This window comes from Micromys minutus, assembly GCF_963924665.1.
Source record: "Micromys minutus genome assembly, chromosome: 13".
Lineage (NCBI taxonomy): Eukaryota > Metazoa > Chordata > Mammalia > Rodentia > Muridae > Micromys > Micromys minutus.
The window spans coordinates 8,634,758-8,660,825 of record NC_137982.1 but is presented as its reverse complement, the minus strand read 5'-3'; the positions used below and the strand labels follow the sequence as shown (position 1 = coordinate 8,660,825).

The window sequence follows — 26,068 nt, the reverse complement described above, 5'->3', positions numbered from 1 at the left end:
ATAAGTTTATTATCACTGTTCACTTCATGTACAAAAGTAAAAACTTTGAAGTCCAGGCCCAGGTGTCAGCTTGAGTCCTTCCATTTGGTGAAACTGTGAGGTGCTAGCCTGGTCTAGCTGGATTGCCAGGTCCAGCCACAGGCTGTGGGCTGCGATCTGGGAAAGGAGCCAGACAAGGCGTGCCAGTAAAAGCCCCCAGCTGGAAGCAGCCACGAGCCTTTGTCCCTGAGTTGCTGTTCACATAGAGAAGGCTCAGGCTGCAGGGCAACAGCGAGGCTGTGAGGTTCTGGGGCACCCAGGAACTTCCCAGCAAAGAAGCTTCTAGACCTTTCTTCCTTGGCTTAGCCAACACCTTTCTTTATCTTAAAAGTTTGTGCTCTTGGTCCCACTGGCCAGCCAGCTTAGGAAATAATTCTTCCAGGAGATGCCCAGGCCTCTCTTGTTTGTTCTGTCTAGACAAAGGAAGCAACGATGCCACCTGGGGTTCTCAGAGGAAAAGCGTGATTCGGGATGCCACTGTCTTGCAGCCATTGGAGGAGAAGAGCTGTTCATCCTCAGGGAAATAGGTGGTACTGTCCAGCACAGCCTGAACCACCTCCTCTCGGGGCTCCAAGCCCAGCTGAGCCAGCTCATTGAGCACACAGTGGCGCACGTGATGCCGCTGGAGTGGGAGGAAGGGCACCACAGCATCCAGCAGGTGCTCCTCCATGATGCCAGACCGCCAGAAGCCATCTGCAGGTAGGCACGGAAGCAAAGGTGAGCTTTTCAAGCTAGGAAGCCATGCCTCCTAGGGCGTGGTGGTGAAGTGCAAGCTACAGGAACTGGGGTTGTTCCAGGTCTTAACCAGGTCACAGGGCTGAGTGTGCAGAAGTCTGGGGTTCAGGGGCTACGGTGCAGTGGATTTAGGAGTCCAGCCCACTAAACTTGTGTGAAGGCCCTACCAACATTGGTCCCTGAGCCAACTTACGGTGAGGGTTGTCCAGCACAGCTTGGGAGACAGCTGGCTCCACCTCCTGTAGGCTGATTTCTTCCCTGTCCCTGCGGCTGCGCCAGGCTTCCAGGGCCACCTGGTTGATCTGCTCACCGCCGGTATTGCTGAAATCACAAGAAGCCAGGCTGAGACTCACTGAAGAAGTAGAGTGTCACACCTAACATGACCCAGAGTCAGATAAGCTGCCCATTTCCCTCTCCCAAGGTCCTGTGACAACCAGGTCACCTGACATGTCTATGGGATACACTCTACAATTCACAGAACAATCCGGGATGGGGGTTGACAAAGATTCTTACTCTTGCAGCCCAGGCTAGCTTCAGCTTTGAAGCTATCCTCCTGACTCACCTTTCAGAGCGCTGCGATCGATCGCAAGTGTGTTACCACCCACGGGCTACAAAAATCCCTTTCTATCTGTTAACTAGCTTTCCTCAGGACAGTGGGGAACTACCACGGGTCCAGCTTCAGAAGTAGAGGACAGAGCTCAGAGAGGCTCAGCACACCTGCTTAAGGACTCAGAGCTTGAGAACAGGGCTGGGGTCAGAGAGTAGGGACACTGGTCCCTTTCTCCCAGGCTTCTACACAGCAGCGAGGATCTAAAAGTCAGAGCCCAGAAGGGCTTTGAGAATGTCAAAGGAGAAGTCAGCAACTTCAAATGATAGTCACCAGGGATAAAGCAAGGGGCTGGGAGAGCAGGTGTGGGCTCCTAGGGAGAGAGCCCTGCTGGAAGCACAGACCCAAGTTGGAGATTTGGACCTCTCACAGGTGTCCCCTCTCCCCCTGCTTGCTTGCAATGGAAGCCAGACCTGATAAAGATGAAGATGGCCTTTCGATAGTTGGTCCCATACACCACCCAAGAAGGGCCCAGGAAGGGCTGCAGGACTTCCATCAGACCAGGGGGCAGCTTGTCCATCTCATCAAAGAGGAAAAGAGACCGGCCACAGGCAGTGAGGTTCCCCTGGACCCAGCTCTTGAGCTCCTTCTGTGAGGGTAGACACAGGAATCCCAAAGGAGTCTAAGACACTCCCCGCAACCCCAAGCTTCTTCCCAAGCCAAGAAAAACTTCACAAGAGACAAGATCTACATTTCTAGACAGCACCAACCCCTTGAGACAGATGGTAAAAGGGTAGTTCAGAGAGGTGCAGAGATTTGTCCAAGGTCACACAGCCAGTCAACAGGAAAAGAGGGGGTACAATTATATCTGCCCCAATAGTCTGTTCATGACATGATAGCTAGTGACGTCTAACAGCAGGTTAGACCTGCCCCACAGTGCTGACAGCTGTGACAGATGAGGAACAATAGTTATTAGAGCTGGCAGGCACCAGGGACGGCTTCCTAAGCACCAAACTGGGGCCAAGAGCAACAGAGGATGGTAATTAGACAGGAACTCTGTAAGTAGTCTCTGACCCACGGGCACCAATGATGCCACCACCCCTGTATCACAGAGAGCAAGCTCTTCCCTGATACCATGGCACGCTCTTCCTAATGGGTTCTAAAGGTTGAGCCTCCAACTGCCTGTGTGTTTTGGAGCCTCTCGGGATTAGGACTGGGAGAAGGGACCCAGGACACATCCAGCCTACCTTGTATTGCTCGGTGTGGCTGGGGTGTGGGAAATGGATGATGGGGGAGAAGTGATGGACGTGAGGGCTGCGGAGGCCACCCTGGAAGAGATACTGTGCCAGCAGGGAGCTAACGTAGGACTTCCCGGTGCCCGTCCAGCCGTGCAGGGAAAGGACCAATGGCTTGCTGGGGGCTGGGTCCTGTACAAAGGCCTTCAATGACTTCATCACCAGGGCCTTGGCCAAATGCTGACCAGCTAGGTGTTGAGCCAGGTCACATTCCAGACCTAGGGCCACAAAAAGGAATGCATATCAAAGCTGATGACAGGCTGTTGACTCATGTCTGTAACCTCAGCATCTGGGAGGCAAAGGCAACAAAGAATCCTCCCAATCAAAGGCCAGCAGTGGGTTATGATGAATTCTAACACGCCTTTAATCCCAACAGTTGGGAGGCAGAGGCAGGGAAATCTCTTGTGAATCTCAGGCCAGCCTGGTCTACATAGGGAGTTCCAGGCCAAGCAGGGCTACATGGTGTAGCCTACATCTGTCTCAAAAAAAAAAAAAAAAAAAAAAAAAAACCACTGGTTGCTTTCCCTGAGGACATAAATTCGATTCCTACCACCCACATGTTAGTTCTCAACTCTCTGAACGATCTGTAACTCCATCTCAGAGGAGACAATACCTTCTAACTTCCTTGGGAACATGATACATACACATACTTGCAGGCAAAACATAAATATTAGGAAAAAAAAATCAGCTAGGATATGGTGGTGCAGACCCTTAATCCTTTAGCATTCTGGAGGCAGAACCAAGCGGATCTCTGTGAGTTTGAGACCAGCCTGGTCCACATAGTGAGGTCCAGAATAGCCCAATCAACGTAGACTCTCTGAAAAACAAACAAAAAGCATCAGAGGTTCGAAGGCATGTCTAAGACCTCTGGGCTAGTTGTCCAAATGAGGGACAGGAACAGCCACCTCAGCAAGGGCCAGCGCGGCACCGCCCCCTCGAGGCGGTTCTCCGGATCGCACCAGTCCGGAGAAGACGACGGCTGTCTACAGGTTTCTCCCCAGAGTGACAAGTCTGCACAAGGGAGGCCTACCCCAGGCCACCGGGCGCTCCGCTGTCAAAGGCTTCCTTCCCTTCACCGCGCAGCCTCCGAACCCTCGCCTCGGGTTTGTACCAGAGGTTCTCGGATTCCCCACCTCCGCTAGCCCGGGCCGGCGGGGCCGCACGTGTTCAGACCCCTGCGAGCTCCAGACGGCCGGCCCCTCTGCCCCGGCTCCCACTCCTCCTCACCCGGCAAGTCGGGCCAAAAGTCGCATTCGCAGAAGGAGCCGAAGCTGCAGCGCAGAGAAGCCACGTCCCAGGCGGCGGCGGCAGCCAAGGCCAGCCCGAGCAACCCGAGGATCGAGCCCCAGGGCTGGCAGCTGTGCCTCGCCACCGCCATCCGGTTGAGGCCCGATTTCGGTCAGAGGCCGCCCACCGCCAAAACCTGTGAACTACAGTTCCCGGTGTGCACCGCTTCTCGGCTGCCACGCCCATAGCCTACAACTCCCGGCTCCCTTTCCTCGAGTGCCGCAAATGGGCCTCCAGGGGGAGCCAGCGACCGCCCAGTACCGCGTTGCCATGGTCACGGGTAACTAGCAGCCCGATACCTTACCTCAGAAAGAATAAAAGATTGTTAAGAGAGTAAGACAACAATAATCACAAAAACTTGTGCGGAACCTTACACTTTCCTGAGAGATTTTTCAAGCTCTTTTTAACAAGCTCTTTTTAAAAATGTGACAAAAGAATGCTCACAACAGCTTTTGAGAATGTCTCTGCCAGTGTCAAGCAGCCTTACATGTCCTGGAACAGCACCTGCTATTCCAGAGATGGTCAGCTCAATGAGATATGGCCACATAAAGTGTTTTGGCTCAGAAAATAGAGCCTGCAAAATGATTTGGTAGACAAAGACAATTGCCACCATACTCAAGACCCGAGTTCAATTCCCAGAGACTGCCTGTAGAAGTCAAGAACCAATCCTGCAAATTGTTCTCAAACACATGAGTCCACACACATACACACTAAATAGATAAATAATAAATCAAAAGGAAGTGATGAAGCTTTGTAAGTCTAAGTAACTGAGAAAGGTGTAATTTTTCCTTTTCTTCCTTCATCTTGATCTTTTCAAGACAGGGTTTCCCTGTGTAGCCCTAGTTGTCCATCCTGGAACTGGCTCTGTAGCAGGCTGGCTTCAAACATAGAGATCTGTTTGCTTCTGCCTCGGGATTAAAGGTGTGCCACCACGGCCTAGCCCCTTCTTTTTTTTTTCTAAGCATACCTTAAACGTCAAATGACCCCACCAACGCTTACATGCCTAGTCACCACTGCTATATCCTGCCCTTTAGAAAATATATAAAAACTGTACTAACAGGAAGTCCAGGGTTGCCTCTCCTCTAGATGTAGGTCACCCAGTGCACTGGACTAATAAACCTCTTGTTTTTACATTAATCTCTGATCTCGTGTTTCATTAATGGGAGTCTCCAAGTAGATAAGACTCAATTTGGGTCTTACATTCTCACTTAACGCTTTGGGTTTCACTCTCTAAAGCCCTCTATATGACTATCATGTGGCTGGTATCTTTGCCAACTAACTCAAATGGCATGGCTTTTTCTCTTACTTCACCTTCCTTCTCTAGGAAGTTTCTGAGATTTACAGCTTGCTTGCCCTAGGGTTTTCTCTTAAAGCCTAATAAAAGTTTCCCTGATATATATATATATTCAGATATTCAGTGTTGCTCTTTTTTTTTTAAGATTTATTTATTTTATATATTCGAGTACACTGTAGCTGTCTTCAGACACACCAGAAGAGGGCATCAGATCCCATTACAGATGGTTGTACAGCCACCATGTGGTTGGTGGGATTTGAACTCAGGACCTCGGAAAGAGCAGTCAGTGCTCTTAACCGCTGAGCCATCTCTCCAGCCCCTAGTATTGCTCTTTCTTACCAGCTACTAGACATTAAACACTGACATAAATCTAATTAGAGGGATTCCCTTATTGTCCTGGTTTTATTGAATTTGGAACCCAAGAAATTAAGCTATTTACCAAGTTTCCCAATTACTAAGCCATTGAACTAAACCCACCTCTGGGTACTGTCAAAGACCTAATATTCCTAATCAGTCACATGTTCCCAGCCTCATGCAGTCAAAGAACTCAGAAGCAAGGAACCCCTATGTCTCTAGCTGAATGAACAGACCCCTGAGGCTCGGGCCTGGCCTGTGGTCATGATCAGTCGTCTCTTCCCCATCCGTTTGCTTGTTCTGTCATTATAGCTCAGAAAAAGTCCCTTCACCCACTAGGTGTCTGTCTGTCTGTAAGGGGAATTGGGACCCTAGGTTTCATTATTTAATGACTTTTGTTTTAAGATTTATTTTATTTTTATTTATATGAGTACATTGACTGTAGCTGTCTTCAGACACACCAGAAGAGGGCATTGGAACCCATCACAGATGGTTGTGAGCCACCATGTGGTTGCTGGGAATTGAACTCAGGACCTCTGGAAGAGCAATCAGTGCTCTCAACTGTTGAGCCATCTCTCCAGCCTTAAAGACATTTTTTGAATGTGTGGGGGGGGGGGGTCTCACTAAGCAGCTTTGACTATCCTCAAAGTCAAAGAGTTGTCTGCCTCTGAGTCCAATTTTTTTAATTTAAATTTTATTTCATTTGTATGGCTATTTTTCCTGCACACATGTATACTTGGTACCCAAGGAGGTAAAAAGAGGGTGTAAGATCCCTTAGCACTGGAGTTATAGGTTATGAAGCACCATGTGGGTGTGTGGATTGAACCCAAGTCCTCTGGAAGATCAGCCAGTCATCTTAGCCACTGAGCCATCCCTCTTGGACTCTAGACTTTTAAAAGCCCTTTTACCCCAAACTCTGGATTTCTTGCTTGTGGTAGGTGTGGGGGTGGGGAGCTATGACTTCTCTGGACAGGCCCTGGGCTCAGAGAAGACTGAGGTGTGAGCCCCTACTTGTACTGTTTTAGACTGACCCTCTCCCCTGCTAATACCCGAGCTCATGGCTGTAAGGGAGGGGCTACTTGTCTGCTGTAAACCTGGTTCCCCACATCATCTGGAAAGTCTTTGGTACTAATCAGGTATTTGCTGATGTATTGGACCATTCACCTGCCGAAAGTGCTTCTTTCTACTACCCAGGCCTCACAGGACAGAGGAAAGAGTCATTAAAGTTTATTCTATGAAAGAGAGCATGGCTTCTGTACATACATTTACAGTCGGACTTACTTACAGATGGAGGCTGTGGCACCTCTAGGCATAGATTCCCGGAGGAAAGAAGAGGGGGTGGGGAGCCTCCCATGGCTCAAAAACAGGGAACCTCAGCAAAATGGGGGCCAGCAAACGCCGGTGGGAGGAGCAGAGGTTCCTGTCCATTTGGAAGGGAGACTTGGTTCGTGTGTGGTGGAAGAGTGGAGATCGGAGTCCATTCAGGACCCTGGAAGTGCAAGGGGGATCCTGGATTTGAACCCAGAACATTCTTGGGCTGATCACAGTGTCCCTGTGGTGCTCTGGAGGGAATGTCCTGAGCCCCTCTGCCCCCAGTGCTGCCCGCAGCTGCAGAGAGGCAAGATCTCCGGGGTCACGGCTCACTGGAGCGGATGGCAGGTTCCAGCTTGTGGGACAAGGCAGTGAGGACTTTGTCAAACTTCTCATAGCGCCAGGCCTGGCTGCTGTGGGCACCCTGGCTGCCCCAGAGGAGACGCATCTGGAACTCTGTGCTGAACACTTCCAGGAGCTCTGGTTGGGCCTGGAACCCTGCAGGGTGAGAAGGACATGCTCAGGAATCTCTCCACGTCCTCCAGGGCCTGCTCACAGAGATCTTTCCCTAACCCCACAGGAACCCAACAAAATGAACTGAAGAACAAGACCTTGCAGGTAACACCTAGCCTTTCTTCATCTATTTGCAACTTAGGATTGTGAACTAGATGACAGTTTATGTTTGTGCATGGGGTGCTGGCATGGGACATAGGGTTTTATGTATCTAGGCAGGTATTCGTTTTTCTGCAACCTCCTCATCCCTGAAAATGTAAAATACTCCTGTAAAGCTGAGATCTCAGAAGATCCTCCTTATATTTTTCTGTAAGTTTCTTTAAAAAAAAAAAAAAAAAAGACATTTTTAAAATGCATATAATTCTCTTCTTTCTAAAAAAAAATATGAAAAAATTAATACCAAAAATATTCAAACCATATATCTCTGGGCAAGTGAATAATTTTCTAAATCTTTTTTTTTTTCATGATTAATTTTTTTCTTTGAGACAGTCTCCCTGTGTAGCTGGCTTGGAACTTTCTATGTAGACCAGGCTGGCCTTGAAGTCCAAGAACTGCCTGCCTTCTGGCTGGCCTTGAATCCTGTACACAGCTGGGGAGGACAGCGAACGCCTGGTGCTCTTGCCTCTGTCAAAAGGCTGGGACTGAGTGGCTCCCACTCCCAGTTTATGCCATGTACGCAGTCCTGCGGATTAAGTCCAGGGCTTTGCATGTTAGTAAAGCATCCTACCAACCAAGCCACCTCCCTACCCTCCAAATTTTTTTTTTTTTTTTTTTTTTTTTTTTTTTTTTTTGGTTTAAATAATGCCCGAGGCAGTAAAGGAGCCATTATTAGAAGCCATTTTCTCTGCTCCTTTCCCAGAATTCTGTTCCCCAACCCAGCCTCCCTAATGACCAGGAAGATCTTTCTTCATGCCGGGGGCCCCTCGTAACCAGCTATGGAAAGACAGCCACTCCGTTCCTGGAGAACAGTGAGGTTCAGTTGTCTGAGACACATGGCAAAGGTGTTTGGTGTCTCAGCCCACCTCACCTGATGCCCTCGCTAATGACGGCAGTGACAAGATCAGGAGGAGGGAGGAGCCAGGGAGGGTCAAGGAAGGGAGTGGAGGGTGTCAGTGGATGCTTAGGTAGAGGCAGACGGAAGGACAGGATCCTCGGGACATGACCACTACTCACCCTGCAGCTTGACCTCAGCGTTGGTGTGATAGAGACCCCCGTGATGTGCCACAGTGCGGGCAGCCTCCAGGTGGGCTAGCACAACCTCCACACCATGTTCTGTACTACCCCAAGGTTCCGGACCCTCGGCGGGGGCAGAGTCACACTCCAGCAGAGTAATGAAAGGCAGCACGTGTGGAAAGGTGGTGTTGCTCAGTGGCGGGCCTTCTGTAGAGAGGGGCAGTGAGCACTTAGACCTGAAGACCCCGCCACCCACTACAACCCCAGAGATGCCTAAGGCCCGGGGAGGACCACCAAGGTTACCTGGGACAGTCCCTTCTTTCCCTGATGACCCTACCCTGCACGGGACATACATGGCTCCCCCATGGGACAGAATCAAGCTTTTATTCTCGACACCCCAGAAGAGTCTGTGGGAACCCATAGGCTGAAACCTATGGGGACACCACAGTGGGATGGGGACGTCAGGTACCTTTGCCCTCGTTCAGGCTCTTGAGGAAAGGTTTGAGCTTCTTCTCATACAGAATGGCACCCTCTGTGTGTCGCTGCCGCAGAGTCATCCACGTCTGCTCCAGCCTTGAAATCTGGAAAGAGCAGACTATAAGAGACTGGCCAGAGGAGGAGCCTCCAGGAGCAGCTGGGCCACAGGTCACCCGCTGAAGGCTGTGGTGTGGGATGACTGTTTTCCTGGCTGTCACTCACAAAATGGGAACAGCGTTAACTGTTAACTGAAGCCGCTGCAACACGTTTTACAAATCCTAAATCTCAGCTCTGGACTGTGTGACCCCAATCTAGTCACTGCCTCTGCCTCAGGTGCCCACTCTGTGACACAGGACAATACAGCAATCTCCCTCATGAGGATGCTTTGAGGAATCAGTGTTGGTACCTGGCAAGCAGGAAGTTCATAAAATGATAGATATTGCATGTCACATTTGTTTTGAAATGGGGTGTCATGTATTCCCTTGCCTCCACTTCCCAAAATCTAAGATTAGAAGCATGCACCACTTTGCCCGGTTTGTAAGGTTCTGGAGATCAAAATCGTGATCGGTGAGCTATTAGCTGATCAGCTATTAGCTGAGCTGCAATGTAAAAATTACGTTCTATATTTTAAAAGATTTACTTATTGTATGTCATGTGCCTTAGTATAGTGCATGCATCATGTGCATGCTAGTGCATATAGAGACTGGAAGAGGGAGTTGGTATTATAGGAGGTTGTGAACTGCTTTTTTTTTTGGGGGGGGGGGGAGGCTGGAAATGGACCCAGCATCCTGCGGCAAGAACAGGATGCTCTCTTAAAGGCTGAACCAACTCTCAAATATTCCCGCTCCACCAAACACACTATATATTCTTTAAACTCGGTTTTTCCTTCTTATAACGGGGTGGGTAAACAGAGGCCCCGGGTAGGAATCAGAACTTAACACCTTGGAGACCTCTGCTCTCCTAGCTGGTCTTTTCCCAGAGGAAGCCCAGAGACTCCGGAAGCTCCTCTATTTTCCGAGGAAAGGTCTTCCCCCAGGGAACGTGCCCCCGGGCTCTTGCAGACAACCTAGTGGTTGTCCGCAGGACCCCGCAGTACCTGGGCCATCTCCAGGGCGCCCATGACAGCGGCAAAGCTGAACATGTTGCCCATCGTCCCCCGCAGCTCGGCCGCCAGCTGGATGGTCTTGTGCAGCAGCGCTGCCCGCTCCTCCGCTGAGCCCGTGCAGCCTAGGATATCCACCGCCAGCATGATGGACATGGTGTGGAACCTGTGAGAGAGGTCGGATCAGAGGGGGCGTGACGTACGCCCCCCCCACCCCCCCCGCACTGCTGCTGTTAAATCTGATGAGGCGGAGACGGAAAACATTAAGTCACAGGGACAAGGGGCGCAGCCAAAGTAACGGGCAAGGGAGCCCGGCTGGACAATATAAGTTAGAAGCAAGATTAGGGAGCCAGAAGGAGAAGCTTGTAATTGATCAGCAAACTCCAAAGGGCAGAGTTTGAGAATGAACATTAATGGTGGGCGGGGCCAAGGTTGATGGACATGGGGATGTGAGAGGAGAAAGCGGTCAATAAACAGCAGTCTTTGGGAAATCAGGCTGGCTTTGAGCCGAGGACCACGGAACTGCGATTGGCTAGTGGGCTGGGAAGAGTGGTCAGAAACCCTGGGACAGCCTGTAAGGTAGCCGGGGGCTAGTGCAGTGTACCTTACCTTTCCATCAGGTCTAGTCTTAGCTGCCGGCCATGGGGGAGGGTGAGCAGCTCCATGCCCCAGCGGACTCCCATTAGGGTCTGCATCTCCTTGGTAACGCCCAGTATCCTAGCAACCTGCAAAGACGCCCAAAGGGCTGATTAATTTCCTGTCAGGGTTGGTCCAAGCCATCTGGGAGTCAGAGCTTCGTCTAAGAGGGTCGCCTGGCTGAAGGGTCCAGTGGGTGGGGTAGGGTGGGGTGGGGGTTGAATCCCAGCTCCAACACGGAACAAGTTATTTCCTCTTTTCTGAGCCTCGGTTTCCCCATCTGCAAAATGGGGAGTAGGAAGATCAGATGCCTATGGGTGTGTTGCCATGTTAAATAGTCAAGATTTAAGAGCCAGGATGCCATTATCCCCGATTGCTAACGCAAGGCCCAGGAAGGGAACGGACTTTCTTGCCCAAGTTCCTACACTTGGGGCTGCAACCCAGTTTCTCCCTCTTCTCGTCCACCATCATCTCTTCGTGATCACGTCCTAATGTATCAGACCAATGTACACAGCAAACTACACAGTGAGAAACCGAGGTATGGAAAGAGATGTGGTTCTGAGAGGAGTCAATACCTCAGCTGCCATCTGGACAGTTTGGGGGTCAGGGAACATTTGATTGTTGTCCACTAGGGGGTGTGGGGGCAAAGGGGCAGACGCTTTTCCCCCTAAACCAGATGTCCCTTTTCTCTAGACTAGAACCAGGATGTTCTTTAAGTTACGCCCAAAACGTCAGCTCTCATTTCAAACCAACATCTGCAGGTTGTAGAAATCTTGGTTTTTGCTTTTCCAAAAAAGAAAACTGGGCTGGAGAGAATGTGGTTAAGAGGACTGGCTGCTCTTCCAAAAGGACTGGTGTTCGATTCTCAGCACCCATATGGTGGCTCACAACTGCCTGTAACTCCAGTACTGACATACATGCTAGCAAAACACCAGTGCACATAAAAAATGAACTGAGAAGGAGGAGAAGAGAGAAGGAAGAGGAGGAGGAAGAGGAAGAGATTGGCAGGATGGTAGTAGCGCATGCCTTTAATCCCAGCACTTGGGAGGCAGAGGCAGGTGGAGCTCTGTGAGTTCAAAGCCAGCCTCGTCTACACAGCTAATTCCAGCCCAGTCAAGGCTACACTGTGAGACCCTAACAAAACAAAGCAAAACAATCCAAAATAAGAAAATGAAGGCTGAAATGCCAGATGACTAACCCAGAGTCCCAGAACCAAGAAAGACACCTGCGATGTTAAAGCCCAGGCTTCACTGCATTTGGGGAATTTTGGATCAGTCCCTCATCATCTTGACCCCTGCCTGACCCCAAAGCCAGATGATAAAGGTATTGTCCCCTCCCTGAGCATTCCTAACACGTACCAGACAGTCAACCTTGGTGACATGCTGGGCCAGTGTCCGGGCATCCACCTCTGACAGAAGCTCCTTGACCTTTCGCAGAAGGCCCACCTCCAGAGGCCGGTTCTCCTTGGGGATCAGCTGGGACTGGAAGGTAGCCAGGTTGAAAGAAGAGGTGGCTTCCACTACAGGGGCTGTGAAGGTCTTGCCCCACTCCCCCTCAGGGACTCCATTTTCTAACAGTTCCTTTTGCCTCTCTCCAGAGCTCCTAGCCTTCCGGGGTGTCTCTCCTGCTGCCTGCTCTCGGCTGCCACGGACAGGAGGCTGCAGCTGACAGTAGTGGCCAGAGTCTGGATCACTGTAGCTGCTGAGCGATGGTGACGGCGAGGCCTTGCAGAGGGTGTGGGACGGGCTTGTATGAGGGCCCCTGTCTGACTCCCCAGGAAGCTTTGGAGCACCTCCTGGACATAGCTGAGGTTCACTGGAGCGGCGGGCAACTGGGGAGGCAGGCTGTGCTGTAGAGGGGGCAGCAGAAGCAGCGTGGGCGCGGGTTACTATGGAGAGGAGAAAGAGAAGACTAGTTATCTCAGCTACCCTTAAAAATGGGGCCTCCCAGGCTGGAGAGATGCCTCCGTGGTGAAGTACACTGGCTGCTCTTCCGGAGGTCCTGATTCAATTCTCAGCAGGCACATGGTGGCTCTCAACCATCTGGAATGAGATCTGCTGCCCTCTACTGGCACACAGGCATACATGCAGGCAGGATGCTGCATGCATAAGAAATAAATAATTTTTTAAAAACCATGGGGCTGGAGAGACAGCTCAATCATTAAGAGAGCTGACTGCCCTTCCAGAGGTCCTAAGTTCAATTCCCAACATGGTGGCTCACAACCATCTGTAATGAGATCTGTAATGCCCTCTTTTGGTATGTCTGAAGACAGCTACAGTGTTCTCATATAAAATAAAGAAATAAATCTTTTAAAAAATCATTTTTCCCTGTTCCTTCAAAGAACAGTCTCCATCCTGTGTATAGGGTGATGTCCCCACATCCCAGAATGTGAAGGGGGATTCTGTGTGGCACTCCACATTTCCCTGCACCAGTGGAGACCCTACCCCAAGAGGCTACAAAAATCAAGAAGCCACAAAGGTGGTCCAGGGACACTATGCCCTGAAAAATGTTTTCATGTGGACATGCTGTTTTAAAAGCAAGTACATGTGACAACACGGTTGGTCTTCAGGGGGGATTTCTGGGGGCACACAGTAACATTCTAGAGGTATGGAATGCTCCCTCCAGGCCACGACTTCCAGGAGACCACCCCTCTTAATGCTCCAACTGCCGTACGGGGCAAGACATTTTGCTTAACAGTCTGGGGTTTCTTTTGCCTTGATTTGAGAAATAAACTGGGGACATATTTTTACTTTATTTGTATTTTTAAACACAGGATTCCATGATTTCAATTTTGTTATAAACCTTAAACTGCTCCAAAAAGTAATTTGAGAGAGAGAGAGAGAGAGAGAGAGAGAGAGAGAGAGAGAGAGAGAGAGAGAGAGAGAAAGCAGCAAAGCACACCAGTCTGAGCTAGCCTGGTCTAAGCTCAAACCAGGACCTAGGGGTTCACTTGTTACCAGGATCTTTGGTAAGGTAGCCATAGTGGGAACTTTGCGGGAGTCAAACACCATGCACATCACAGCCTCGGGGCCTGGCCCCATGACATCTGCACCCCCAGCAGACTTATCCTGACATTCACACTGAGAACCCATTTTGTGTCCATTGCCCGGCACCTGTGGGAACGCTCCCAACCTAATGCTGTGTGTCAACACCAGCGATTCTGCCACAGGCTTTTCTAGCACATTCTCAAGGATACTGCTCCCAGCGCAGAGGCAGAAACCGACAGGTAAACGATGTTCCCCACCAGACACAGTAGCATTACAGACTCCCTTCTGCTCACTTACCAGTGCTATAGGCAGGGGAGCTGGGGCTCTCGGAGATAGGAGACAGGGGAGATTGTAGATCTGGGATCTGGTCCATGCTGAGGGCACAGTTTCGGATGGAGTCTCGAGGATGGGGGAGCGAGGTGCTGTGGACAGGGATTCCATGAGCCCAGAGGTCAGAGATCTTGACTCACTGTCTGATCCCACTCCCCACCCCCTAAACTTTCAGATGCTGAAAAGTTACGATGTCGAGTTCAGTCTCTCAATGGACGAATGCAAAAGCTGGAGAAGGCAGAGCTGGGATAAGCTGGGACAGACATGACTCCCCGAGTCCTCTCCCTGAGCTGGCCTTGACCTCAGCTGATCCATGGCCAGTCCTGACTCCCAGACACACCCCCAGCGGACCCTGATCCTCAGTGGACACAACCCTATCAGCTTTCACTTGCTTGTCTTCTAGTCACCTCCTCCACCTCTACCCAGAATCTCTTTTCTCCAGGCTCAGGAGACACAGAGACACAACTTGGGGAAACCTGGCTAAGCTGAAGTTGCTCGGGCTGCTCTGTGTTTCTCCTATCCCTAGGGAAATGACAGGAAAGAGACACACAGGCCGGAACCCAACTTATCCTTACGGTTTCTGTAAATCAGACCATGGACCCTATTCTCTGGGTCTCATCCAGTGCAAACCTGCACTCAGGCCTCCACACTGCAGCTCAACCTCCTGCCCCCACCCACACAGCCTCACACAACTCAGGGACACTGAGACTCCCTTCTATACCAGCGTTCTCTTTACTGACGTCCCATTAACAAGCCAGAGGGGAGTGGGGACCTGGCTGACCTGTTGGGGCAGCCATCACCGCGGGTGACCTTGTCAGTGGTGAGTCCATCAGTCATGGTAATGCTCCGTCTCTTCATGTGGCTGCCCTTGGAGCCTGAGGGGCTGGCTGGGCTGGCAGCCTTGCTGCCGCCCTGGCTCAGGCCATAACTGGCCTCGAGGTAGCGCAGTGGGAAGGTGCGGTTGACTGGGCAGTAGATGATGGCCCCGCTCTGTTCTGACACGGCCTTACGGCTGCCCACGTGATACCGCACAAGGGCAGGCACATGGTCGAAGCTCTCCTGCTCGAAGAGGTACCGGATGTGGGTGTAGCTCTCACCAGCCTTCACCACCACCTTGTTGATCTTGAAGTGCAAGGCCTGATTGTGCCAGCGACACGTGAGCACATAGTCCCCCAGACTGGTGAGAGAGTCTCGGATGAGGAAGTCGCCATTCCGTTGCACCAGGGTCTCAGAGACCTGCAGGAGGTACAGAGAAATTAGGTGTGGTGGCTAAAGAAGACAGGGTAGGGGACTCTATGACTGGGAATTTGGGACACCAAGACAACATCTAGAGCATAAAGGATCCAGTTAATAGACATCAGACACCTGATGCTTAGGACAAGTCTGAGGTGGTACCTCAGCTGAGGCCATGTGTTAGGGACACAGAGGCCCCAGAACGGCAGAAGGTGACACTTGGAAATAAACACAGGGATAAAATGACTGGAAATTCTGAAACCACTGTGATCAGAGACCTGGATCTCAGACCCAGCCCCTCTCAGAGTTCCTACACGGCAGAGTAAGTTCCAGGCACTCTCTTCTGTACCCATCCAGGCCCCAGCACAGCTCTGGGTGTCTGCTCTTTCGAGATGCCCTCTCCGCCGAGAACACATCTCCTTAGGGCTCCACCCAGTGCTCTTCCTGGTGACTACCTGTGTTTCTGTACAGCACCCCATTCTTATACTTTGGTGAAAGAATTGATACTCTGACCCTTCAGAGCCAGCGGTCTCCAAGGAAACTGCCACTTTATCTTCTCTACACCCTGGATCCCCTGTGTTGGGGCAAAGGGCCTGGTGACCCATCAGTCCAGGTCTGTGACTCAAAGTCACCTCAAGCCAGATAGTGGCCGGAAAATGGATATTCTCTAGCCAAATCCACAGGAGGATGATCTATAAACCAGGAAAAACAGAATACAGTAAGGACCACACCCCTCATGTTTACATTCACCAGCACCAGAAATCCTACTCTCCTGCCTTAGCTCATTTCACTCTCACAACATTCCCTCCCTTTTGAGACAGGGTCTCACTATGCACACGACTGCCTTCCGGGGAGATGGAATCTCTCCATTCTACAGATGAGGATGCTGGAGCCTGGAGAGGCAAAGTGACTCTCTCAAGGTCCCACAGCCAATGGTAAAGCTGAACCTCCTCCTTGCCAATGAATAGGCCAGAGACTGTCTGGTGATTGGAGCTCAAGTTGGGGTTGGCCAAGGTGTGGGCAGAAGAATCCACGGTTGAGATCCCTGCCTGGGGCCTGCTCACCTCACGAGGGATTCGCCCATGGTACCAAGCGTGGCTGCGGAGGTCCGTGCCGCTGAGCTTCAACTCTTCTTCCAGCTCCTTGTGCAGCTTCTCTGGCGAGGAGTCGAGGATGTATTTCTCCTTGGAGAACTGCACGGGGACAGCGGGGTTAGCATCTGGTTCCACAGGCCCTGTCTCTCTCCCTCCCACCTCAACCTGCCCCATGTCATCTTTAATCCTTGGGTTGTCAAGAACACTACAACATTTACCCTGCTGGATAGTCCTCACCTGTGTGTCTCCATCCTAGCTAGAGGAAAACCTCAGCTTATTCTACCAGAATATACACAGGCAAGGGGGTGGATGCACTGAAGCCTAAGTCAAGTCTTGTCCCTCAGGAAGCCACTGGCTAAGAGATAGCCAAAGGGGCCAGGCCAAATGGCTGCCATCAGCACCAGGGTGCTGGACAGCGGCAAAGAGGCCCAGCCTGCTCTTGGCCAGGGGATTAAGTCTGTGAGAGGTGAGGGTCTAGAGGCTTCCACAAGGGTACAAAAACCCTCTATCTTGAAGGAAGGCCATCTACCAGGTCAGTATGAGAGACACCGAGTGCCTGGGCCAACTAGCTGAAAAGATGAGTCTATATATTCAGTATTATGAAGGGCCTGAAGGCAGCCATAAACAAGGATGTGGTCCTCACAAGCATCTTCAGTGCCCATTACAATCCTCCAGACCTGTCCCCTCCCCATCTCGAGCAATCCTGCCAGACTGGAAACTTCAGCCATGCAGTAAGGTCAACGGGCACTCACTGAAGTTAATGCCCAGGGTTTAGAGATTACCAACCCCAGACATCCTATTTTCAGAGGAGGGTCCCATTGCCAGGCACACCCCCATCACAGAGGCAAGCCCGCCCCATGTGAGCAGTCTGGAACTTATCTCTTTCCTCAGTAAAATGTGTGGGACTTCACAGTGAGCTACACTTCTTCCTGTGAGGTTTTGCCAGTCCCTAAAGATGGCTGCTCCAAGACACACATTCCAGAACTGGTCAAAAGTGTGTGAACAGGTAAGGCAAGAAGACAGTCTCTCCTGGGTACTTCTGGAGTCTGGCAAGCCACTCCTCAGCTTTCCCAGATCTAAGGCTCACACTCCACACGGGTTCCACCCTCATCTCCACTCTTTTCCAACCACCATGAGTTCAGCTCCAGGGACTGCTAGCCTCTCCGACTTCATTTATTCAACCCCAGCCAGCCTCACCCTGGGTTCTAAACTGGGGTTGGACTCCAAGGGGATCAGGATAATCTACTGCCCTTGGAGAGCCCATGCAGACCCCCACACTCAATTCCAGGTGTCCGCATCTTCAGAGATGCAGGGTCCCCCGCCTGGTCAGAAACCGAGAAAAGGCAGGGGGTGGAGGATAGATGATCAGATGAGAGCTGAGGCTAAGGTGGGGCCCTGCGGGCAGATTCGGGTCTATGTGTGGTGTAGCAAGTGGGGCAGGGCTGTGACTCTGCCTGGAGAGCTGGGAGATCAACCAGAAGTAAGAGCACTGCAGTGCGGAGTCAGCTGAGGCCCTCAGTCAATGGCAGAGCAGCCCGAGGCACTGGCCCAGCGACCCAGAAGGCTCAGGCCCGTGACAGTGTGGGCTCTGAGAAGCCTCCAGAGTTCTGGCCGCAGACAGTCAGAGTGGTCTGACTGCACAAAGGTAAGTCAGGGACTGGGACTGGATGCTGCACACAACACAGCAAAAATCGATGCCACGGTAGAGCAGAGTGGTCTTGGCCAAGTCAAGATTTGGGCCTTTTAAGATTCTCCTCTAATTTCTTAGGGTCGTTGGCCTCTCCTTTTCCCTCTGCAGTACTCACACCAACCCAGGCCTCTCCCTTCAAATCACACAGGATTCTTGGAAAGAAAGGTGAGAGCCACGTGGAAATGGGACCAGTACCCAGCCTTACACACACACCACTCTCTGCTCTTAACGGCACACACTGAAACTCCCCTTCCAGTTCCGGAGCAAAGTAGGGACAGACCGTATACTAAAGAATGTGGCCCCAAGACAGGACTCGGTGTGTGTGACCTTGGACCAGTCACTTCTGGCTGGGTCTGAGTAGCTTCATCTGGAAAAGATGCTGGAAACGGGCACCTCATTTGCAACCCTAAGCAGCGCTTAGGTCAGAACAGGGATTGAAGGGACCGATGGTCCTCCCACACATTTGGGGTAGTAAGCCGTAGGACCCCTGTGACCTTTTCCTCACCCTGGGCCTCAGGGTCCTTGGCTCCCAAGAGTTGGGGTGGGGGTTAGGTGCGAATGCAGCATCCCTGCGCTCAGAGCATTGCGATTGGTCAGAGATGATCTCACCGCTCCCGGCCTGCGCACGCCTGATTGGCCCGTGCAGGGATGCTGCGCTCCGCCGCCGGCGGGGCCGTCATTCAGGCGGGCTCGGAGCAAGTGTGTGTGAGGTTGGGGGAGCTTAGAGGTGAGGCGCCCCGCATCTCCCAGGATGCCCAAGAGTCAGGAATGTGGAGAACCTCTGTCAGGGTCTCAGCCCCTTCCCACCAGCTGCCTTCTCACCACTCCCCTGGCTCCCTTAGGTATCCCAACCCCAGACACAGCTACCCCAGAGGATGCTCCGCAGAGAGGCGGGGTCCGGGTCCTCCCCTCCACCCCTTTCCGTTTAACCCTCGCACCGCCGCTGCGCGCTCCTGAGCTGCTGGGCCAGCTGGACTGGGAGACCTGCACCCCAGTACCCCGAGCCCACCCAGATGGCAGTAAAGTGGCGACACCGTGGTGTCCGCAGCGTGCCCTGCAGCATCCTGCTCCTCACTCAGTTTCTAGATACCAGCCCTGCGGTCCTGGTACAATAGGGAGCCAGGTGGCCCGGGGTCAGCAGCAAGGACCCCAGAACTGACAGGAGGAATCGCACCTCCCAGCCCTAGTCCCAGCTCCAACTCGCTCCCACGTCTCCCTGCAGTCCAGAGTCCAAGGAATGGCACCCTGCACCCGCGCCCCGTTGAGCGCCCTGGGTACCCCGAGGTGAGCTAGGGCGACCCCGCCCCCTCCCTTTGCTGGCGGTCCGGACTACACGACCCTGCGGAGATGCTCTTGGACTGCGGTCCCCATCTCAGCAGCGGGACGCAGTGACCCAGGTCCCCGTGCCGCCCCCTCACCTGCACCTGTACCAGCGAGCCCCGGTAGAAGCAGCAGGCGGCGGCTGACAGCGCACTCCACAGGCTACAACGCTCGGTCATGGTGCGGCCGGGAGACCCGGGTCCCCCGAGCGTACCGGGGGTGACGGCCGAAGGGGCAGGGGCGCGGGGACCGACCGGGCTGGGCACCGGCTGCGCGTGCCTCTCAGCGGCGCGATTACCTCATCGCCTGGTCGGGGGAGGAGCAGGGAGGCGGGGCGGGGAGACCCCACCCTCCAGCCAGCTGGGGAGGGAGGGGAGTGAGGAGAGGGAGGGGAGGGGACCATTGTTCCTCCCTCCACTACCACCCCATTCCCCTGTGCTGGTTCCCCAGGTCCTGCCAAGAGGGATGCCACCTAGGGCAATGGGGTGGAGTAGGGACCCCGGGGCGAGCTCGGAGAGCTTTCTGCTTTTCCCCACTCTCGCACCTCTCCAGACCTGGAGCCGGCAGGGACTCTGAATTCAATTCGTTCTAAAGCTACAAAAATCCCCATGTTTAACCCAATCCTTTGTGGCTTTGGGTTTCTCATCTCTGAGAATAGCAGGGTTAGACTGGCTGGCTGAGTCTGACTGTGCCACACTGCGAAGGCTATTAAAGCTTCAAGTGCTGCTTACCTGCCTCTCTAACTCTTGGAGCTTCCCACCCCGGGGCCCTTCTCTTTAAAACCCCGACTGACTTGTGTGGAGATGTCTGGAATACACGGTGAGGACTTGTGTTGAACTTTGTGAGTGTCAACAAGCTCAATAAAAAAATAAACAAAAGTTGCCTGGTACAGATAAAGACCCCCTACGGTGTCCTAACCCGGTATCACAGACCCTGGACTTGGGGCCCTTAGAATGGTAGCGTCCAATGCCAGCACAGAAGGAGTCAAAATCTGGACCACTTTAGTGGGTAGAGTGTTTGCTTGCCTAGCATGTACAGTCCCCAGCACTTCAGAAACGAGATGTGGTGGCTCACACCTATAATCTCAACACTCAGAAGGTGAAACCAGGAATATTACAAGTTCAAGATCATTTCTGGCTACATGGTAAACTCTAGGCCAGACTGGGATGCATGAGACTCACCATCACCATCACCATCATCACCACCACCACCATCATCACCACCATCATCACCACCACCACCATCGTCACCACCACCACCATCATCACCACCACCATCACCATCACCACCATCATCACCACCATCATCACCACCACCACCACCATCACCACCACCATCACCATCACCACCACCATCACCACCACCATCATCACCATCATCTAGACAGATCTGGTATCCAAACTCTTCCCACAGTCTGTGTGACCTCAGGCAGGTGAGTGCACATCTCTGGGCCCCAGGTGGTTACTTTCTGTAGACATACTGGACACTCTGAATACCGTGACTGAAACTTTCTGTCCTTGGTGTTTTTGAAATCCTGAGAGTCCAGGATTCCTGTCATTGTTTGGGGGGTTTTGGAGTTCTGAACACTCTTCAAAGAGGAACACTTCAGGGCAGGAATGGAGTTTGGAATTCCAACCAACCCTCATCAGCAGAGTCTTTACGAACAGAAGCTAGGACGTCTTTTAAGGACTGTGAGTTCCAGCTCCAGTGAGCAGGTGTTATTCTCCTTATAATTTTTTAAAAGTAGTTTCTCCTTCTGTAACGAGATGGCACCCAGGGCCTCAAATAAGCTAGGCAAAGGCTAGAAACTCCACCTCCATCCCCAGCTATATCAGCAGCCCTGAAATTTGTATTTTAACTCCATAAGAAAAAATCGAGAGAGCAATGAGTCCTCAGAAGGCTCATGCTACCTTGCCAGATAGCAGATCTGTGGGGTTCATGTCCCCCACCCCCTACTCAGCTTGCTCATATAATCCCTTCCATGCTCAGCGACTCAATGTCTCCAAAATCTGGGACCAGGCCAGCTTGCCCTGGTCTAGACTCAAGCATTCCCTCATGGCACAGTCTCATTGAGCCCCCAACGCCCCATTTCACATGAGCAAATGTTAAGTCTCAGCGAACCAAGCAGGGTGAGGAAAGACTGAAATCACAGCCCGCTGGAGATGAAGGTGAAAGAAAAGGAATTCTAGGAGGTAGAGGTGGTGGCGCACGCCTTCTATTCACAACACTCAGGAGACAGAGGCAGGTGAATCTCAGAGTTCAAGGCCAGCCTGGTCTACAGAGCAAGTTCCAGGGTAGCCGGGGCTACACGGAGAAACCCTGCCTCAGAAAACAAAATCAAAACGAACTAAAAAAAAAAAAAAGTTCAATGTAATCTTTGGCTACATAGTAAGAATGAAGCTATTCTGGGCTATATATGACCCTGTGAGCACACACACACACACAAATGCTGTTGACACATATCTGTAATCCTAGCACTGGAGAGTTAGAGGCCAGTGTTTGAGAACAATTGTTTTATATAGTCAATTTCAGATCACCCTGGACTAAATAAATAAGCAAGCAAGAAAGCAAATAAATAAATCCCAGTTCTGTTGGATTATAAAATGTGCCCAAACTGTGTAATTCTCTGATTCCCTGGCCTGAGAGCCCTTTGCAGGGCTGGTTCAAGTGGAGTTTCTGATTGTGGAAGGCCAAGGCCATTGTTGTGAGTCTGAGCTTCAGGCTGAGGGCTCGGTATCAGCTCTGCCCCACAAGATCCTTTGCATCTATGATGAAGTCATAGGTTTCTAGTCTGCAGTGGGAAACCAAATGAGTTCGGCTTCTCTAAAGACAACCACAGAGGCTTCAGGAGAAAGGCTGATGAACAAAGGCCCCTGCTGCCAAGCCTGCAGACCTAGCTCAACCCCAGATCACATGGAGGAAGAAGAGAACCACAGGTTGTCCTCTGACTCCAACATGCACATCAAATAGACAGACAGACAGACAAATAAACAGCATCATGGTTTGCAGACAACTGGCTTTTAAAATGTTACTTAGCCTTACTGTTATTACTATTATTTCAAAACCAATGTTTTCTTGTTAAAAAAAAAAAAAAGGGTCCTAACTGTAGTCCAAGTTGGCCTGGCGTTTGCAATCCTCCTGCCTCAACTACCCAAGTTGATATGCAAACAACAACAAACCCCGTATTGTGTGGCTGGCTCAATCTGTAAAGTGCTTCGCATACAAATATGAGAATGGGAGTCCAATCTCCAGCAGCCGTATTTTTTAAATGCCAGGTGTGATGGTGTTACTTTGAAACCTCGGCTTTGGGGGTGAACACAGAAAGATCCTGGGAGCTCGTGGGCCTGCCAGTGAACTCTAATCAATGAGACCCACCATGGACAGGAGCAACTATGAGGTCCACCTCTGATTTCCACAGACACACGAAGGCACACAGACAAGCATGCACTCACGCATACAAACTACTCTTTTTTTTCTTTTTAAGATTTTATTTATTCTACGTATATGAGTACACTGGTGTGTCAGACACACCAGAAGAGGGCATCAGATCCCATTACAGATGGTTGTGAGCCACCATGTGGTTGCTGGGAATTGAACTCAGGACCTCTGGAAAAGCAGTCAGCGTTCTGAACCCCTGAGCCATCTCGCCAGCCCCACAAACTACATCTTAAACATTCCTAGAACAAGATAAGATGGCCTCAAACCTCACTGTGTAGACACAGATGACTTTGAATTTTCTTCTGTCCCAGTGGATTACAGGCATGAGGGGCCACACTCAGTTTATGTGGAACTGGGGTCTGACCCCCAAGACCTTCTGTATAATAGGCAAGCATTCTACCCACTGAGACATATCCCATCCCCAGTTCCCAAATCCAGCTCTTGTTTGAGTTTTGCTGAGTCTCTGCTAAAGATCTGAGTCGCTCCTGCTTCGCCCTCCCAGCCACAGCCCTCGAGAGATGCCCAGACTGACTGGGATCTCATTATGGTGGCCACTGCATGGGGACACCCTTGGGACTGTGCCCAGTTGGTGGGTTTGGGACTAACAGAGTGGCAGGAGGCACAGGAAAGAGATGCCCAGAATGATAGCTGTCCCCAGGGGCTGCCTCCACCCTCTTATCCCAGGAGGGAGTCTGGTTCATAACAGGCCCCGAGTGCTCGAACATACTGTTGCCAACCCCCAGCCTGTCTCTCCTACCTTCACATAGTCCCCAGCAGTCTCCAGTTCTGCAGCAGCCCTGAAAGAAGAGAAAAGAGGTGAGTATGCTCAGCACTTGTCAGATCCCTGAGTTTCCGCCTGCTTGCTGACATGGGGCTTGGTCCCGGCCTCGGGAGCCCAGGATTCTTACCTACCACTATGGCTGGTGGACCTATGGCTACTCCACCTCTCCTAGCTCTGCAGCCCTGAATACGTTCCTTCACCTCTCTGTTCCTGGGTTTCCTCTCCATAAATCAGGAACAAAGAGAGGAAAGACTGAGGCCCAGCCCCTCTCTTCTGGCCCTTCACTCCTTGGTCTACATTGGCTGCTGCTGGTTACAGCCAGTAACACACCTATTCTCTCTGCCTTCAGGGTGGTAGGGATGAAGCCTAGAGAGGCCAGAGGTGGCAACTTTTCCAGGATGCTGAACAAAGAGCCTTGTTTCCCTTTGTGAGCCAGTTCCCCAGACCACAGCAGGTTCCCCCGCCTCCCTCCACCCCGAGTGTGTGTGTGTGTGTGTGTGTGTGTGTTTTGCACTCTCCCACATTTGCACAGCATGCACATTTTTGCGTTTGTTTTGAGACAGGGTCTCATGCAGTCCAGACTGGACTTAAGCGTACTAGGTAGTTGAAAGTAGCTTTGAACTTCTCATCCTCCTGCCTCCGCTACATGCTGGGATTATAGAGGCACACCACCACACCCAGCCCAGCCACAGCCTAAAGAACTAAAGCCTTCATTTAATGTGACCCCATTCCTCACCCAGCATCCCCCGTCCCCTCCAGTGCCCTCCCTATCTGAGGTATCACCAGTGTGCTACCCACTTCTGGTCCTCCCCATCTTCCTTCACAGCTGGGTACCAGCTCCCTCCTCCCTACTGTGACAACCAAAGCCTCAGGTTCACGTTCTACCCTGGGCGAACCAGCAAACTACACCCCACTCAGCAGGCCTTGATCCATGTAACATGACACACCCCGCCCAGGAGGAAGTCCTCCCTTCAGAATAGAAGACAGTGTCTGTCCCTGCAGCAGGGGCACCACCTCTTCCATGGCTTTTCTTGCTGGTCCCCATGTCCAGTCCCCCCCATACTGTTCGCTTCAGCTGACACCAGACAGCGGCTCAGGGTATAGCAGGTGGCCTCAATCTCCATCAGCTCTCCCTCCCCCACCCAGGCTCCCTACGCTGCTGTCCAGTTTGAATTCTTACACTCAAGCAATCCTCCTGCCTCAGCCTCCGGAGTATCTGAAGTTATAACAACTGCAGGCCTATCTAAAATTCTTTCCCTCTTTTCCGGTTGCTGGGGAAAAGAGCTCAGGCCTCGCACACCCTACGGCAGAGCCACATCCTCGGGCCTCATCTGCTAAAGAATAAAATCTAGACTCCACTCCAAGCAGTGTGGTTTACCATCCAAACCAAATGTCTCACCTCCTTGAGAATGAAGGGGTGCTGTTACTATGATGAAAAGCTAGGACGCAGCTCCCTGACCTCTACGGTTCTGTGTGCTGGCGGCATCTCCCTGCCCACCGCACCAACACTCTACAACGTCTACCTCAACCCCATGCTGTCCCTCCCGCCTCAGCAGCATTGGCCTCACCAGCTCATTCCCTGCCACAGGGCCTTTGCACTTACTTGGGGAAATCACTTGGAACTGTCTTTCCCCAGATTTTCACAAGGCTCTTTCCTCCCCCCCTTCCTCCAAGCTCAGTTTAAAGTCACCTCTTCAGAGAAGCCCTCCCTGGCCACCCCACCTACAACAGCCGCCCGGCCTTCCTCTCTGCCTCCCACCTGCTTCTGCCCCCCTAGTGTCTCCGATCCCTACCTGCGACCATCTTTTATTTCTCATTGAAAAGTAGCAGAGCCCCGCCTGAGGGTGTGGACCATCATTCGCCAGTGAGCCCCAGTCCTGGCACAGTGCCAGGCAGAGGGGACTAGAACATGCAGCTTCATAGAGTACATAACAGTAAGCAGGCCAGCTAGCAGCCAGCATGCAGTCTTGTTCCCAGACAATGGCCTCAGATTTCCCATCTGCAAAATGGGACCGAATGCAAATGAGACCCCATCTGCAAATGCTCAAACACAGGAGCCCACTGGAAGGAAAAGAAGGATCTCTCCGTTCCCAAGGCCGAGAGCTACTCCCAGCTCTGACATTCTGAAGTCCTTTATTCTTAACTTTCCAAGGCTCCCTAGCTTTGGAAACCTAGTGACACTGTAAGTGAGGTGGAGGAAGGAGCCCTCCCCTGTCTGCTCTGTCCACTCTTCCCGGGTGAGGTGTCCCATCCCAACATTTCCGGCCATTCATGCCCGGAAATCCTCCCACTGCTGGGAACAAATTGTCAGGGACACACTGGGATCAACCCTGTGCTTCTCCTGTTTCCTGTCCACTTCCTCTTAGGTTTGGGGGGCAGGAATACAGCCCTAAAGATGGGTGCTGCCCGGCTTAGGTGGTCAGAGCCAGGGA

At 51.9% G+C, this 26,068-nt stretch overlaps 2 protein-coding genes across 7 annotated transcripts in view; both read right to left on the bottom strand.

The window, feature by feature from the left end:
• Positions 1-52: 52 nt before the first annotated feature.
• Positions 53-6,964, bottom strand: TOR2A (torsin family 2 member A). Of its 5 annotated transcripts, none has more exons than XM_080927519.1 (5): positions 6,833-6,964; positions 2,569-2,834; positions 1,795-1,970; positions 968-1,095; positions 53-732 (listed from the first exon to the last, which is right to left on the bottom strand). In XM_080927519.1, exons 1-5 carry the CDS (start codon positions 6,903-6,905, stop codon positions 488-490), a joined length of 888 nt encoding a protein of 295 aa, XP_080783645.1. In that variant the 5' UTR covers positions 6,906-6,964; the 3' UTR covers positions 53-487. The 5 variants fall into 5 exon arrangements, with proteins under 5 accessions (XP_080783645.1, XP_080783646.1, XP_080783644.1 ...); XM_080927520.1 differs by having other exon boundaries at positions 6,837-6,909; XM_080927518.1 differs by lacking the exon at positions 6,833-6,964 and adding an exon at positions 3,844-5,301.
• Positions 6,965-7,174: 210 nt separating this feature from the next.
• SH2D3C (SH2 domain containing 3C) overlaps positions 7,175-26,068 on the bottom strand; it is a 30,776-nt gene continuing 11,882 nt past the window's right edge. For both annotated transcript variants that reach the window (XM_080927516.1, XM_080927517.1), the window contains 10 exons: positions 23,613-23,652; positions 16,378-16,506; positions 14,862-15,316; positions 14,048-14,172; positions 12,122-12,651; positions 10,737-10,852; positions 10,122-10,293; positions 9,018-9,129; positions 8,549-8,755; positions 7,175-7,360 (listed from right to left, as the gene is read on the bottom strand). In XM_080927516.1, coding sequence (XP_080783642.1) covers positions 7,185-7,360; positions 8,549-8,755; positions 9,018-9,129; positions 10,122-10,293; positions 10,737-10,852; positions 12,122-12,651; positions 14,048-14,172; positions 14,862-15,316; positions 16,378-16,506; positions 23,613-23,652 — 2,062 coding nt within the window. In that variant the 3' untranslated portion in view covers positions 7,175-7,184. The remainder of the gene's footprint in view (positions 7,361-8,548; positions 8,756-9,017; positions 9,130-10,121; positions 10,294-10,736; positions 10,853-12,121; positions 12,652-14,047; positions 14,173-14,861; positions 15,317-16,377; positions 16,507-23,612; positions 23,653-26,068) is intronic.